The sequence below is a fragment of the Pyrus communis genome, chromosome 6, assembly GCF_041283825.1.
Source record: "Pyrus communis isolate YQ-2024b chromosome 6, ASM4128382v1, whole genome shotgun sequence".
Taxonomy (NCBI): domain Eukaryota; kingdom Viridiplantae; phylum Streptophyta; class Magnoliopsida; order Rosales; family Rosaceae; genus Pyrus; species Pyrus communis.
This window is the reverse complement of record NC_142570.1, coordinates 4,003,978-4,021,412: the sequence shown is the minus strand read 5'-3', so window position 1 is coordinate 4,021,412 and position 17,435 is coordinate 4,003,978. Positions and strand designations below refer to the sequence as shown.

At 35.5% G+C, this 17,435-nt stretch overlaps 1 protein-coding gene across 1 annotated transcript; it reads left to right on the top strand.

Annotated features, from left to right (window-relative positions):
- Positions 1 to 9,563: 9,563 nt before the first annotated feature.
- LOC137710182 (transcription factor bHLH162-like) lies at positions 9,564 to 14,142 on the top strand. The gene is made up of 3 exons (XM_068449130.2): positions 9,564 to 9,806; positions 12,137 to 12,493; positions 13,955 to 14,142. Exons 1-3 carry the CDS (start codon positions 9,669 to 9,671, stop codon positions 14,021 to 14,023), a joined length of 564 nt encoding a protein of 187 aa, XP_068305231.2. The 5' UTR covers positions 9,564 to 9,668; the 3' UTR covers positions 14,024 to 14,142.
- The last annotated feature ends 3,293 nt before the right edge of the window (positions 14,143 to 17,435 follow it).

Below are 17,435 nucleotides of genomic sequence, written 5' to 3'. Positions count from 1 at the left end.
TGAGGGTCCCATCAGGTTTAAGTGTAATTGTAACCTCATACAACATCTTCAAAACATTTCAGTCTCATGCATTTAGTATAATTTTATTTCAATTTCATAAAACCGTTAGAAAATTTGTTAAGTTTGCCGTTAAGTGATGACATAGGCGAAATAAAAAAAAAAGAATTACATAAAATAATGAGCACTTAAGTATTATCCTTTATTGTTTGCTGCTTCTTTGATGGGGGCCAATAGAGAATAGCCGTGTGATGCTCTTCTCTGTTATTTGGTTTGGTGTAAAGTGCAAGTAACAAAGCAGAGCCGTGCTGCATTTGGAGCCCAAATCGATCACCAATATATAGCAAATATTCGATGTAGCTTCCTTGTTCACATCATTTGGAAAGCTACCTCTAATAGTTTTATGTTGTTCCTGCATGCATGTTGTATGTATCAATGTGAATCACGTAGGGCAGTAATTAGTATTTAAAAAACATGCACAGCCAACACTGTTTCCTAATCTGGATAAATCGAATCCGACACAATTCTCCTTTAGTCTATAAGCATCGTGATTTCTGCCTAAAACTTTTCAACCACAACTTTATGTCTCATAATTAAGTATGACGAGTTTGACCAAATTAAGCATGATGGGTTTCTATAATCTATAAGTTAATTGAGCATAAAGATCATCATATCCAACTCCAAGAATATCCAACAACTAGCCTGTTACTTCTGCAACCAAATATCGATATTGTCCTCCAAGTACATCTACCAGGTTGAATCCTCAAGTTCTAGTTACAGTGGCTCCTGCAGTGTCTTCGACTCCCTCACTTCAATCTATCTCTTCAAATCCTTCACAGGCTTCTGTCAACACAATAGCTCATTTCAATTCTACTTCTTCATAGTCTCCTTCCTTGTTACCTGTCCTAGATTCAGATCAACTCCAGGCACTCTCACCATTTGAATCATCATCTACTTCATCTATTGTTGCATCTGATGCTTCTGAGATTAATGCATCGCATATTCATCCAATGCAAACCAAATTTAAGGTCTGGAGTTATACCTAGGCAAGATTATTCTGCTTATGTGTCTGATACCTTACTGCCTACCCCTTCTATTAAGTGTCCTTCTGAATTTGCATCTTTGTTTATTAATGAACATGATGTTAGTTTTTCTAGATACACCTATTAGCAACTATCACAGATGGTGATGAGCCAAAAACTTATAAAGTTGCTTCCAAGGATCCAGTTTAGCAAAAGGCTATGCAAGAGGAGTTTGATACCTTAAAAACACAGAGTACTTGGGCACAAAGCACAGTTGGCTGCTCAGGGCTTTACACAAGAACAGAGACTTGATTATTTGGAGATTTTTAGTCCTATGGTTAGGCACTCCACTGTTAGACTTATTTTGGCTTTAGCTACTTCTCAACATTAGTCTCTTCAACAATTGGATATCAAAAATGTTTTTTTGCATGGCGAATTATAGGAGGAAATATATATGTAGCAGCCAAAAGGGTTCATTAATCCACTTTATCCTAATTCTGTTTGTAAATTGGATAAATCACTCTATGGGCTTAAACAAGCTCTAAGAATGTGGCATTCCAAATTTACAGGAGTTCTTCCTTCCTTGGGATTTCGCGCTTCTTCTTCTTATGTTAGTCTATTTGTGAAACATGATGGTGTTCATATCGTTATCCTCCTCTTATACATCGATGACATTATTATTACTGGGTTTGATGCATTACATGTTCAATATATAATTGATCAGCTTGAGGAGTTGTTTATTCTCAAAGACATGGGAGCTCTTACTTATTTTCTTGGTCTTCATATAAAATATCGAGACAATGGCACTTTGTTTGTGAATCAAACCAAGTATGCCAAAGAGTTACTCAAGAAAATAGGGATGGACAGTTGTAAACCAGCTCCAACTCCTTCCAAACCTCATACTCAAGTTTGTACTACTGAAGGCCTTCCTTTGGAGGATCCAACTTTCTATAAAAGTCTTGTAGGTGCTCTTCAGTACCTTACATTTACTAGGACCGATATATCACATGATGTTTGTCACATCCCGGCCCCGGGACCCCACCACATCCCGGGCCTGACTCCACCGTAACATGATATTGTCCGCTTTGTACCCCTACCACACCTTCACATTTTGTTTCTGGGAACTCACACGAGAACTTCCTAGTGGGTCACCCATCCTGGGAATGCTCTCACGCACTACTCGCTTAACTTCGGAGTTCCGATGGAACCCGAAACCAGTGAGTTCCCAAAAGACCTCGTGCTAGGTAGAGATGAGAATATACATATAAGGCTTCTAGGATCCACTTCCCTGGGCGATGTGGGATGTTACAATCCACCCCCCTTAGGGGCCCGACGTCCTCGTCGGCACACATCCGGCCAGGGATTGGCTCTGATACCAAATTGTCACATCCTGGCCCGGGCCCGACTTCACCTTAGCACGATATTGTCCACTTTGGGCCCCTACCACACCCTAACGGTTTTGTTTCTAGGAACTCACACAAGAACTTCTCAATGGGTCACCCATCATGGGAATGCTCTCGCGCGCTACTCGCTTAACTTCGGAGTTCCGACGAAACCCGAAACTAGTGAGTTCCTAAAAGGCCTCGTGCTAGGTAGAGATGGGAATATACATATAAGGCTTCCATGATTCACTCCCCTGGGCGATGTGGGATGTTACACTGTTAATGTTGTTTGTCAGTATAGGAGTCATCCCACTGAATCTTATTTGTTCTTGGTCAAGCGAATTCTTATATATATACAAGGTACATTACATTATGGTATTATTTTCCAACGTTCTCCTAATACGCAATTGTCTGCTTACTCAGATTCTGATTGGGCTGCTGAGATAAGTACACAGCGATCTCAGACTGGTTATGTTGTGTTTTTTTGTTCCAATCCTGTATCCTGGTAGTCTAAAAAACAGTCTTCAGTTTCCAAAAGTTCCACTGAAGCTGAGTATAAAGTGTTGGCTCATTGTGTTGCAATGTAAGTTGGCTCAAGAATATTTTAAGGGATTTGCATGTCTTTGTTCCTTCTCCGCCTCTCATTCATTGTGATAATATGTATACCCTTGCGCTTAGTATGAATCTTGTATTTCATTCCTGTATAAAGCATCTAGACATTGACTTCCATTTTGTTCGTGAGAAAGTTAAAAAGGGGGATCTACAAGTTCAGTACATATCTACTAAAGAGCAGCTTGCAGATTTGTTCACCAAAGGGTTACATAGCCCAGATTTTGTTCGACACTGTTCCAATCTTAATCTTGGTGTCCCAAGTTAAGCTTGAGGGGGGATAATAACTGACGGTTGATTAGTGTGCCACTTGTCTTTAGGATCTATTAGTGTGCCACTTGTCTTTAGGATCTATGTACACTTGTCATTTAGACAATGGTTGCTTAAATTGTAAGCTGAGTTAGCTTATGAGAAAAGCTATCTGTAGAAAACTATAAATACCAATTGTAAAGCTTAATAGTCAGTTAATGAGAATATACTACAATTTCATATTTCTTTGCTTTCTCTCTCTAAAATTGTTCATCTCTCTTACTTAGATAAACCCTAATCCCAGTGTAGTTATGATAGACTATCCTAATATAATTTTACGAATATTTTAACTTAAAAATATTTAGAATCCGATAAATACTAAAAAATCACTAAATCGACATCATGAAATTTGTGGAACACTATGAAATTAAGAATATGAAACACACAAAAGATTTTTTTTAATTACTTTAGATGTTGGATTTAAATTTGGACCGTTAAATCTTTTTTTTTTTTAACTGTTAGATTTGATTATATTAGATTTTAGCCATTGGATTTGATGGATTTATAAAAATAAAAAATACACATATATGGTGGCTTAGCCTAAAATTTGAGTTTGGAGCAAGTTGGGGTAAGTTTAGAATCTAAAATTTGAATTTTGAGTTGGAATAGGTCTTAATATAAATATTATCGTTTGTTAAAAAGAAAAAAGTATAAGCAGTGATACACAAATAACCAATTACATATAGTAACTAAACTCAATGTTATTTAAGACACTAATTTCATCCTTGCACTTCGTCATTTGAAAGGTAAGTCAGAATATATTTGAGTTAATTACAAAAAACTACCTCAACTATGGGTCAAATGACACTTTCATACCTCATCTTTTAAAATTGACAATGTCATACCTCATCTTACGAATTTGTGTCAATGTTATACCTTCCTTTAGCTTGGCCGTTTATTTCTCAGTTAAATGCTGACGTGGCTTGATCCGGGACCCATTTTTATTAAAAAATTAATAAAAATTTATTAAAAACAAAAAAAATCATTTAATATTATTTAAATATTAAAATAATAAAGAAAAGTTATTTAAAAAAAAAAAAAAAACCAACGTCAATTCGTCTCTTCCCCCCCTCTCTCCCTTCTCCCCATCTTCATCTTCTTCCCCTTTCTGCAACTACAACCCAGAAAAACAGAAGAGAGAAAAAAAAAAAAAAAAAAACCAATTTGTTTTCCCTGCTCCTCACCCCCTCTTCTCCCCACACCCACGCACCCAACCTCCCCACCTTCGCACCCCACCCTTTGCACCCAACCTCGCACCCATTACCTACAACCCCGAAAAAAAAAAACCCAGAAAAAAAACCCATTCTCCTGGGCGAGGAGAAAATGGGCGGCGGGGGCGCCCGCGGGGGGGGGGGGGGGTGTGGTGGGGGAATGGGTGTGGAGGGGAGAGGGTGGGTGCGAGGGGGCGAACTGGGTTGCTGTTGTTTTTTTTTTCCCTTCTCTCTTCTTCTTCTTCTTCTTCTTCTGCAAGGGGACGAACTGGGTTTCCCATTGTTTTTTTTTCTTTTTTTGTTTCCTTCTTCTTTTTTTTTTTTTTTTTTTTTCTTCTTCTCTCTTCTTCTGCTTCCCTCTTCTTCTTCTTCTTCTTCTGCGGGTTAGGTTGGGGGGGGGGGGTGGGGTTGGGTGGGAGGGGACAGGTTTGCTGCGCTTTTTTTTTTTTTTTTCCTTCTCTCTTCTTCTTCTTCCCTCTTCTTCCCTCTTCTTCCCTCTTCTTCTGCAGGGGACGAACTGGGTTTCCCATTGTTTTTTTTTTTTTTTTTTTTTTTTCCTTCTTCTTCCTCCTCCTTTCTAGGTTGCAGGGGGTTGGGTTTGTGGTTGGGGGAGGGGGGATGAACTGGGTTTGGTTTGGTTTCGGTTTTTTTTTTTTTTTTTTTTTTTTTTTTCTCTTCTTCTTCTTCTTCTTCTTCTTTCTCCTTCTTCTTTTCTGGGTTGCTGGGTTGCAGGAAGATGATGGGGAAGAGAGAGTGGGGAGATGCACGAAAGGAGAGGGAAGATGATGGCTAATGTTTTTTATTTTTTTATGTACTTTATTATTATTATTTTAATATTTAAATAATATTAAATGATTTTTTTTGTTTTTAATAATTTTTTAATAAAAATGGGTCCCGGATCAAGCCACGTCAGCATTTAACTGAGAAATAAACGGCCAAGCTAACGGAAGGTATAACATTGACACAAATTCGTAAGATGAGGTATGACATTGTCAATTTTAAAAGATGAGGTATGAAAGTGTCATTTGATCCATAGTTGAGGTAGTTTTTTGTAATTAACTCAATATATTTTTAAACCAAGCTTGTTGAGGAAGTCAATCTTAAATATTTTATTTGTAGTGGACTTAAAACTGATATATGTGAATGTTAAACTAATCATATAACACCATAATATGTCGTCCAAATTGAAATTGAGTGGGATCTTAACAAAACCAACTTCTAGATCATAACAAGACCACGTCTAGATCATAACAAAACCACCTCTAGATCATAACAAAATTTGGGGCATTTTTGTGGTAATATTGATGAAGCTTGTGACCAACTGTCATTATTTTGTTTTAAGGGTATTTTTGTCTAAATATTTTTTATGAAGCTTGTGACCCTAAAAAGAGTTGTTGGCTTTATATATAAAGATATTCGACGCTGCTCCCTTGTTCACATCATTTGGAAAGCTACCTCTAATAGTTTTATGTTGTTCCTGCATGCATGTTGTACGTATCAATGTGAATCACGTAGGGCCGTCATTAGTATTGAAAAAACATGCACAGCCAACACTGCTTCCTAATCTGGAAAAATCGAGTATTGAAAAAACATGCACAGCCAACACTGTTTCCTAATATGGATAAATCGAATCCGACAAATCTCCTTTCGTCTATAAGCATCGTGATTTCTGCCTAAAACTTTTCAGCAACAACTTAATGTCTCATAATTAAGGATGACGAGTTTGACCAAATTAAGCATGATGGGTTTCTATAATCTATAAGTTAATTGAGCATTAAGATCATTGTATCCAACTCCAAGAGTATCCAACAACTAGCCTGTTACTTCTTCAACCAAATGTCGATATTGTCCTCCAAGTTGAATCTTATTATCTATACATTATTGGTAAGGATTATGTATTTGTACTCAAGAGTAGTGGAGCTAGAATTTTTTTTATAACTCCACCCTTTTTGTACTTGTTACAGGTATTATATATAGCTTCAATGGCAATACATTAACCAGAATGATATACGATGCTATGTTTTAAGTTGGGAGATAATGAGTGGTCTTGTACATTTTAAATAGTTGAAAACGATTTTAGTTAAAATGTTTTTGAACCGATCCTTAGTAAAAATACAAGTAAATCTTGTAAAATCACTTAAAATGCTTTCTGTAAAAAACACATAACTGGTGCTTCTTGCAAAAAGAACTTCAAGTACTTTTGGAATCCTTATAAAATGTATAAAGATTACCTTCAACCCTCTGTAACCATTCAGTTCTATTACTCACTATACATATATACATATCATGTATGTGAAATCATTTGATACATTGATACGTTTAAAATATCAGTCTGTTTTTTTTTTTTTTTTTTTTATTTTAAATACTGTCGTCCTTTTTGCACGCACAATTCAATAAAAAAAAATTGGTCTAAAAACTTTTAAAACCAAACATCTAAATAAAAATAAAAAAATAGAATTTGGTCGGCTAAATCTAAGTATCTCTAAGATATAAACAGTGATGTCACTTAGTATCATGGTCTATTGGTATTCCTCTTTATTTGTAAGTAAAAGGTCTTAGGTTTAGTTCTCGCCAAAGGTGAAGTTAAACTATATTATTATGGCAAGCTCATTGTAAAGTTTAGCTCACTCCCCCATCCCTTGGACCATCTCCAATCATTGGGTTAAAACCTAAAAATTTTAACCCATAAATAGTTTTTCTTCTCCAACCTTTCTGGGTTAAATTTTTAGCCCAAGACTATTAAAGAATGAATTTAGAATACTTTTTTTCTTAAAGTAAATTTAAAAAAAAAAAAAATTATGTGGACTATCCTTATTTAATTTTATGAACATTTTAACCTAAAAATATTTAGAATCTGATAAATATTGAAAAATCACTAAATCGACACTATGAAATTCGTGCAACACTATGAAATTAAGAATATGAAACACATAAAAGATTTTTTTTTAATTACTTTAGTTGTTAAATTTAAATTTGGACCGTTAAATTTTTTTTTTTAAATTAAAAAATATATATATATATATATATATATTTAAACAGTGATACACAAATAATCAATTACATATAGTAACTAAACTCAATGTTATTTAAGACACTAATTTCGTCCTTGCACTTCGTCATTTGAAAGGTAAGCCAGAATATATATTTTTAAACCATGCTTGTTTAGGAAGTCAATCTTAAATATTTTATTTCTAGTGGAGTTTGAAACTGATATATGTGAATGTTAAACTAATCATATAACACCATAATATGTCGTCCAAATGAACGGTCCAGATTCAATCAGATTTAAATTAGACTAATATTGAAATTGCACAATTAAAGCAGGGGCATTTTCGGAAGTACACTATTCTTATGAACAGTGTTATAGTGTATGTTCAGCTTTAGTATAGATTAAATTTTTGTTTCCAGTTGGGGTTTGATGCTCTCTTTTTGCACAATCAACACTAATAATTTCAGTTAACTGATTTTCATATTGACCTTGGATTGAAAGAAGTAAACCTCTCTAAAGTAATAATCTATAAGAAATAACCTCATGTCATAACAAATTATTGTCCTAAGTTGGGACCAGTTATGGATAGAAATAAACTCCATATTGTAATAAGATATAATTTTTCTTAATTTCATCTAAAGAAACTGTTTGGACTTGATTTTACATTACCGGCCTGAGTAATCAAGGCCGTAGAAAGAGTAAATTATGAACCGTTGGATTGAAAGAAGATTGAGATGATTGATTAATAATTTGTTTGGATATTATTATGATTTTAATCATAATAAAATTATCTGCGGAATTATTGAAAGTTATTTGTAAAAGTGCAGATGTTTTTGGGTTGGTTCTATGCACGTGGCTTAAGTGCCATGTGGTAATAAAGTCTCAGAGGTGTTTTGCTTTGCAGAAAGCCTGGGGTAATGCTAAAATAATGGTGATGGAATTATGATGAAGTAATGCTATCCATATCATGTTTTTGTATTATATTTTCATACCATTTTAGATGACATTTGATGTGGACAGTCACATTATTTAAATTAATCAGATTTTTAAATTTATTAGTTTATTTAATAAACTAATAATTAAGAAAAACTAGTTAATTAAATGATGATTGTGGTATACGAGGAGGAGTCTTTCTCATTCATTTCCTTAAGTTTTGTAAATTTTTCAAATGATGTGGCTGTCCACATCAGATGTCATCTAAAATAGTATATAGATATAGTATAAATAACATTACTCTTTGGATGATAGGCTTCAGCCTATAAATGAAATAAGGAAATAGTGACATGATGCGGCAAGAGGTTACCATGCATACATAGATAAAGATTATGAAATGATGGTGGGACCGAATATCCTTGGCAGGATGCCAAGAATTTCAGTCAAATGGCATTACATGCAAGACTTGCAGATAAAGTGAAAGTACATCAATTGAACACATGTCCTGCTATAATTGGTGATCAGCAGAGAGGATGATGCTGATTCTTTTAGCAGCCAAATTCTATTTCCTAAGAAATCCTATTCAGAATATCCAACGTTCATGAAGGAATAAATAAGTTAGTAAATAATATTTTTAAACCACACCTACTTTAGTAATGATCTCTCTAAGGTATTAAAATTTGTTTGCTCCCAGCTTTATGGGCTTTACTACGTAACATATTAATGCGCGAATACCCATCTTCCCAATCACTTTTTTTTTATTGTTCACAACTTCGTTGGTTTAATTTATTGCTAAAATAACCCAATTTCTAAGCTACGGTATTAGAAAAGCAATCAAAAACCTACTTGGGAAGCAAAATACAATAATCTAAGGTATTTTGTTTGTGAATGCAAAATCCAAACTTGCTTCTAATTTGAAAACCACCCTTGAACAGATCATAAGGTCAAGATTCGGCAATCCTAACGGCTTCCCATGAATATATGCTAGGGCGGGTCAACATTCGAAGGTTCGCATTAGGATTCCCTTCACTTGTTTTTGCTTGCTGGGCACGAAGCTTCAACTATAAATAAGCGTACAAGTTTCAGTCAAGCTCCTCCTTCTTCCCAAACCCTCTCCCTTAAGTTGCTCTCTATTTCTTGCTTTTCATGCTTGCTTGGATTTCGGGTTTTGTGGGCCTTGTTTCTTTTTAGAGAGAGAGAGAGAGAGAGAGAGAGGATGAAGTGTAGCAGTGAGTCTTCTTCCAAACCGGACAGGAAGACAGTGGAGAGAAACAGAAGAATTCAAATGAAAAGTCTCTGCTTCAAGCTTGCTTCACTTGTCCCTCCCCAACACTTCAAAACCACCAACTCCAAGGTACATATAGATCATTGGAAAATTTTATTATATAGTCACTACTGTAAGTTCTATATATATATAATTTAACTATATGTATATAGTACTACTATACGTTCATATATATATATATATATATATATATGCACAGTACTAACATATATATTAAAGTAACATATATGTAAATTTATGATTAGCAAATAATATATATTTTGTAGGTAAATTAATAATGAATCAAATAACATTCTTTTATTTTGTAAGTAACTTATTTTTCATATATTATTACATATATTTGACACATTTTATTATTATAAGATATATGTACAAATAATAGGTAAATTAGATTCGAATCAAATAACATTGCTTTATTTTGTAAGTAAATTAATTTTGAATCAAATAGCATTCTTTTGTTATGTAGATATTTTATTTTGTATGTATCAATATCATATATATTTGGCACATTTTATTAGTATATGTACAAATAATAGGTAAATTAGTATTAAACAAAATAATATTGTTTTATTATATAGGTAAATTAGTTTGCATGTATTTTGCATATATGTGTTACATCCCACATCGCCCAGGGGAGTGGATCATGTAAGCCTTATATGTATATTCCTATCTCTACCTAGCACGAGGCCTTTTGGGAGCTCACGGGCTTCGGGTTCCATCGGAACTCCAAAGTTAAGTGAGTTCGTGCGAGAGCATTCCTAAGATGGGTGACCCACTAGGAAGTTCTCGTGTGAGTTCCCATAAACAAAACCGTGAGGGCGTGGTCAGGGCCCAAAGCAGACAATATCATGATACGATGGAGTCAAGCCCGGGATGTGTCAATTTGGTATCAGAGCCAATTCCTGGCCGGATGTGTGTCGACGAGGACATCGGATCCCTAAAAGGGGTGGATTGTTACATCCTACATCGCCTAGGGGAGTGGATCATGTAAGCCTTATATGTATATTCCTATCTCTACCTAGCACGAGGTATTTCGGGAGCTCACTGGCTTCGGGTTCCATCGGAACTCCAAAGTTAAGCGAGTTCGCACGAGAGCATTCCTAGGATAGGTGACCCGCTGGGAAGTTTTCGTGTGAGTTCCCATAAACAAAATAGTGAGGGCGTGGTTGGGGCCCAAAGCGGACAATATCGTGCTACGGTGGAGTCGAGCATATATATATATATATGTGTGTGTGTGTGTGTGTGTGTGTGTGTGTGTGTGTGTGAAATAATTTACCTACATTAATATGTGAAATATAATTTTATTGACTTAATTAAGCATGTATAATAACATATACTAAACATGTTTTATGCTATTATATATATTAGGCAATGAATTTATAACATTAATGTTTTTTTTTTAAAATCATTCATTCTCCCTTACCATCCATCTGCATGGCATTAATTATGTACATCAAACATTCAAATAGGGTTTATTGAAGAAAAAAAATCAAATAGGGGTATTTTAGGCATCCAAATTTTTTTAAATGTATGAAGCCAAACATAAGTAATGAATTTGCTAATGTGGAATCCAGTCAATGGGTTTTATTCAAATAAAAAACTTATGTCGGGTTTAATGTGGAGAAAATTAAGTTATAGGGGATAAAGTCATGTTTTTTTTTTTTCTCTACACCTAGCTTAAAATTTAGATACAAATTGTGTATTTTACTCTATGTAATTTTGGTTACAAATTAGGGTTTGGTTATTGTAAAAGGAGGTAGAGATCAGAAACAGTCAATTAATATATATATATATATATATATATATATATATATAAAAGCAAAACCATAAACGGGACGGAAATGAAAATGAAGATTGTGTATTGTGACAAGATTGGTTTCAAGGAAATGAATTGTGCGTCAGAGAGAGAGAGAGAGAGAGAGAGAGAGAGAGAGAGAGAGAGCAGCAGCACATGTATGTATTAGGTTTTTTTTCTTTCCAAAACGTATGTATTAGTTAAGTTAGTCAAATTCAGATTCCTCGTCCAACTTACTTAGATTCAGTTGTACAAATATACTTTACCTCTCCATATAATTGTTGATCTGGTGAAATATACGAAAATTGGAGCTTTCGATTTCCGTCGTTCTCTCAAGAGTTTTACCCAATTTTTGGTTTTCTTCATATTGTTCTACTGGGACCATCAATGGAGGGACTGCTTCTTAGTTTTTGGGTTCGAATAAAATTTCCCTACATTGTTTAGGACATGTTAGTTTGTTAGTCTAAATTCAATAATCTAGTAACATAACATATCAAATATTTAGGTTGAGAGAACGCTACTCCTTAACTAAATATATTTCAATAAAAATCAAATTTCATTATCAGCTTTATTCATTGCAATATGCCTTTCTCCCATTGATCAGGATACCATGTCACAGCAAAATCAGCTTGATACTGCGACATCCTATATAAAGCAACTGAGAGAGAGAATAGAGAATTTGAAGGAAAGGAAGGAGAAAGCAATGAGATCACAATTAGGCAGTTCTAATTCTGACATTGGTGCTATTGCTGCCGAAAATGCCGTAATGACGGGATCAAGATTACCAGTTCTTGAATTAAGAGACTCGGGTTCCTGCATAGAAGTTATGCTGATTAGTGGGTTGGATAAGAACTTCATGTTTTATGAAGTCATCCGTGTTCTTCAGGAACAAGGAGCTGAAGTTGTCAGCGCTAGCTTTTTCACTGCAGGCGATAAAGTTTTCCACTCGGTGCATGCTCAGGTACTAAAACAATCATCCGAAGCTAATATCGTCTAATCATTTATTTTAATCTTGAAAAAAATGTACTAAAACAATTAAGGTCATTATGAAACGGACTTATCAATTTTATTTGGGTAAATTACAAAAAATTATCTTAACTATTGGGTCATTAACAGTTTCATATCTCATCTTTAAAAAGTTTCAATGTCATACCGTATCTTTCAAATTTGTTGCAATGTCATACCTTCCGTCAGTTGACTGTCAATTCCTTTGTTAAATGCTGACGTGGCATGAGGCAGGGTCCATTTTTTATTAAAAAATCAATAAAATATTATTAAAAACATAAAAAAAATTTAAATATTAATTAAATATTAAAAAAAACAAAAAAAACAAAAAACCAAAAGCAAAACCAGAGCCAACCTGCAACCCATCCTTCACCTCCTCCGCGCACCCATCTTTCCCATCTTCCTCCCCCCTTCCCCCTCTACCCGAGCCCAACCCGCAACGCAGAAAGAAAATAATAAAAAAATAAAAAAACCCATCGTCTTCTTCTTGTAGGTTGCAGGTTGGATGGGGGAGAAGGGGGTTGGGTTGGGTTAGGCTTGGGGGGGGGGGGGGGGAAGGACGAATTGGGTTTTTTTTTTTTTTTTCCCTTCTTTTCTTCTTCTTCTTCTTATTTCTGGGTTGTTTTTTTTTTTTTGGGGGGGGGGGGGGGGGGAGGAGGTGTTGTGGGGGGGGACAAACTGGGTTTGGTTTTTTGGGGGGGGGGGGGGGGGGTTGGGGGAGAGGTGTTGTGGGGGGGACGAACTGGGTTTGGTTTGGGTGTTTTTTTTTTTTTTTTTTTTTTTTTCTTTTTTTCCTTCTCCTTTTTCTTCTTTCTGGGTTTGCAGGAGGTTGGGTTTGTGGGCGGGCCCGGGGGGGGGGGTGTGGGGGTGTCAAGTTTGGTTTGGGTTTTTTTTTTTTTTTCTTCTTCTTCCTCCTTCTTCATCTTTCTAGGTTGCAGGGGGTTGGGTTTGTGGGCAAGGGACGAACTGGGTTTGGTTTGGGTTTTTTTTTTTTTTCTTTTTTCTTCTTCCTCCCCATTCTTCTTTTTTCTGGGTTGCAGGGGGTTAGGTTTGTGGAGGGGACGAGCTGGGTTTGGTTTGGGTGTTTTTTCTTTCTTCTTCTTCTTCTTCTTCTTCTTCTTCTTCTTCTTCTTCTTCTTCTTCTTCTCAGGGGTTGGGTTTTTTTTTATTTTTTTATTTTTAGTTTTAATAATATTTTATTAGTTTTTAATAGAAAGTGTGTCACGTCATACACCACGTCAGCATTTAGCAGAAGAATTGACAGACAACTGACAGAAGGTATGACATTGCAACAAATTCGAAAGATACGGTATGACATTGAAACTTTTTAAAGATGAGGTATGAAATTGTTAATAACCCAATAGTTGAGGTAATTTTTTTGTAAATTACTCAATTTATTTTTTATGCTTCTTTGTAGGTCAAAATTTCTAGAGATGGAGTAGACACTTCAACGGTATGGCGAAGACTACAGGATTTGTTGTACTGAGTAGCTAGCTAGCTAGCTAGCTTTACCTCTTGAAAGTTGAAGATTTATAAATAATGTTTTAGCAACTGCATCATGAAAGAACTCCGGAAGAAGAGGCTGTGAGAATAAGTAGCTGTGAAATAAAGCAGCTAAGTGTTTGGTAAACTTTTATGTAAAACAATTGTGACAGTGTAAAATGACCAAAAAAGGTATAATACTAAATGTGTCATTAATTTAATTTTCTTAAGTCTTCCCCCTTTCCATCTTCATCGAGAAGTCTCTTCCACTACCCCACTACTGAACCAGACTTTCCAAAAACCAAAAACATCTCTTTAGAAGTCTCCCCCACAACCGCTATTTTCTCAATTTTTATTTTTTTACTTTGTCTTCTTCTTTTTTATTTTATGCTTTGTTCCTCAATCTCTCTCACCTGTCATTTGATTTGCAATACATACATGGTCTAGCTGCTCGAGGAGTTCATTATATGCATCGAGTAGGGCCAACGCTCTAGGATGCTGGTTTCTTTTTTCTTCCGGGACTAATCATTTTTCCTTTTTGAAACTGTATAGTGTGAATTTGATCATATGAAGTAGTTTCCTGTATTTAATTGTGGGTATTTGGAATAATTGAGTTTTGGTGTCCATCTGGGCAATCTGGGCTATCCCAATTTGCAGAAATACGAAGATCAGTCGCCTGTAAGCAATGCAATCTTGGAAATCTGGGCAATTTGCGATGCTAAAACCGAATCTGGTCATCGTCGGAAAAGATGGTGGTATTTCTCAGCGTGATTTTGTCGACATGGGAGTGAGAGAGGACGGACAAGAGATGGGAGGAAGGACAAGGGCAGAAACAGCGTCCTAGGGTATGGAATCCAAGGTCAATAACGTCCTAGGGTTGAAGCTGAGAGTGAACGGCGTTGTGGCGGGATCGACGAGGACGACCTTCCAATTGAAGTCGGCCACGTTTTCTAGTTGGTATTATGTGTAATATTTAATTGCTTAAGATCATTTTGGGTGTTTGAAAGTTTCATCAAAGGGCTCAGCACCTCTTGCAAATTAGGTTTGCGCAGAAGCTGTGGAAGCAAAAAAAAAACGGTTTTTCAAAGCTAGCTTTTGCTATTTTGAACTTTAAGCTTTTTTTCACCCAAAACTTTGAAAAAAAAAACTGAAGTTGAATGTTTACCAAACACAAAAAAGCTCCCAGCTTTTTTTGATACCCACTTTTTTGAAAACACCTCAATACCAAACCAGTATTTAATTAGGATACATAAACTGATGTTCCCTGTTTCCTTGGCGAGCCATTGAGTTAATAATCAACGAATCTATTAATATATACAGATGTGATATGGTGTTAACTTTTTGTTTATTGGCCCTTTTCTAAATTGGTCTCAAAGTATTGATTCTTAACCATCTTTTTAGAAAATAATTAGATAATTTCATGTTTATACACAAGATTACACGTAGAGGGTGTTGAATCCTTAATGATGCTACAACAACATAATATTCTCTTCATGGAATAAGGATTAATTAATGATCATAAACAAGTTTCAAACTCGCATCTATATATAGTCATTGACTTACATTAATAGAGGAAGTGAAGGTTAGGGTTTCAAGAGGAGGAACGTGGTTGGGGAGAAGAAAGGCGAGCTAGGGTTTTGGGTTTGTGCAGCAGAGAGGCAAACCTATACCATGTAGAAATATGTGTAACTGTCACATCCCAGACTCCAACCTCTCGGATATTGTCCGCTTTGGCATTCTGGGCCTGGACTATGTCGCAGCCACCCAGCTACCGCACGGTTTTGTTCTTGTGGACCGTAGTCCACAAAAGGCCTCTCTGAAGTTAAAGCTCTGGGCATGGATATATAAGGCCCAAAGACCACGCCCTCACGGGCGATGTGGGATACTACAATCCACCCCCCTTAGGGAGTCCGACGTCCTCGTCGGCACACCACGACCGTGAGTCTGGCTCTGATACCAAATTGTCACATCCCAGACTCCAACCTCTCGGATATTGTCCGCTTTGGCATTCTGGGCCTGGACTATGTCGCAGCCACCCAGCTACCGCACGGTTTTGTTCTTGTGGACCGTAGTCCACAAAAGGCCTCTCTGAAGTTAAAGCTCTGGGCATGGATATATAAGGCCCAAAGACCACGCCCTCACGGGCGATGTGGGATACTACAGTAACCGTGGTGCAAACGTCCATTATCTATATATAAAGGGAGCACCCAAAATAGTGAAGCATTCAAATACCATATATTGTCCCTCAAGATTTCAAAAATTGCAATTGAATTAAAAAGAGTTAGCCAAAGGCGAATTTGAAGTATATTATTGCTAGCCCATTGTGAGGCTTAGCTTACTCCTCCACTCTCATAGTGTAGATAATATCGCTTCTTAAAAAAAATAAAAATTCAACGCATTTTGATTTTGGATGATTTAAACTTTAAAAATTTAGGGAAAAAAATAACAAAAATAGAAAACCCCCATTAGTGGGTGGTTTATGATTTGTGACATCTTGTCCCGAGATTTATTGTATTTTATTCTCAATAGTAGTGAAATTATCAAAATGCCCCTGAGATGCCACGTAAGCTTTCCACGTGGAATTCAATTTTCCTTTCACTTTTCAGTCTTATTTTACTATTTTCAAATAGTACTCACTTTTACGAACACCTGCCTGTAGACGGAACTCAATTTGGAGTTATAACGAACAAGTTATGTTCGAAACTGTGTAAAAATACTTAAGGCAAATCCTAAACTTGGAAATTTCCCTCATGCAGCACGCATCCTTGCTGGAACATTATTGAGTGTTGAGTGGGTCTTTGTGCAATGGGTAGTAGATCTTTGCAATTCTTATTCTCTAGATAAAAACTCACCTAATTCTAAACATCCAAATAAAATCCAAATTGAAAAAAGATTGCTAAGTAGAAAAGTAATTGACCTATTATTACAAAATATTTACAACTTGTGCCACAATATTCAAATCAAATCAATAAATGTTATTACTCACCTTAATTATAATGAACAAATAATTATTGCACATACTATTACCCCTAACATACACACCCACGCAGGCACACGCACGCGCGCACACACGTCAAAAGTATATAGTACTACTATAAGTTCAATGTATATATAATTTAACAATATGTACTACTATACGCTATATATACACACACACAGAGTACTAACATATATGTTAAAAAAATATTATATTTAATTAATTTACCTATATGTAAATTTATGATTAGCAAATAATATATATTTTGTAGTTAAATTAATAATGAATCAAATGACATTCTTTTATTTTGTAGGTAACTTATTTTTCATATATTATTACATATATTTGACACATTTTATTATTATAAGATATATGTACGAATAATAGGTAAATTAACTTCGAATCAAATAACCTTGCTTTATTTTGTAAGTAAATTAAT

Excerpts from the sequence above, each read along its gene's own strand:
- LOC137710182 (XM_068449130.2), top strand. The coding sequence starts at position 9,669 with ATGAAGTGTAGCAGTGAGTCTTCTTCCAAACCGGACAGGAAGACAGTG. Across the intron at positions 9,807-12,136 it reads TCAAAACCACCAACTCCAAG|GATACCATGTCACAGCAAAA; the intron begins GTACATATAGAT and ends CCCATTGATCAG. Across the intron at positions 12,494-13,954 it reads TCCACTCGGTGCATGCTCAG|GTCAAAATTTCTAGAGATGG; the intron begins GTACTAAAACAA and ends GCTTCTTTGTAG.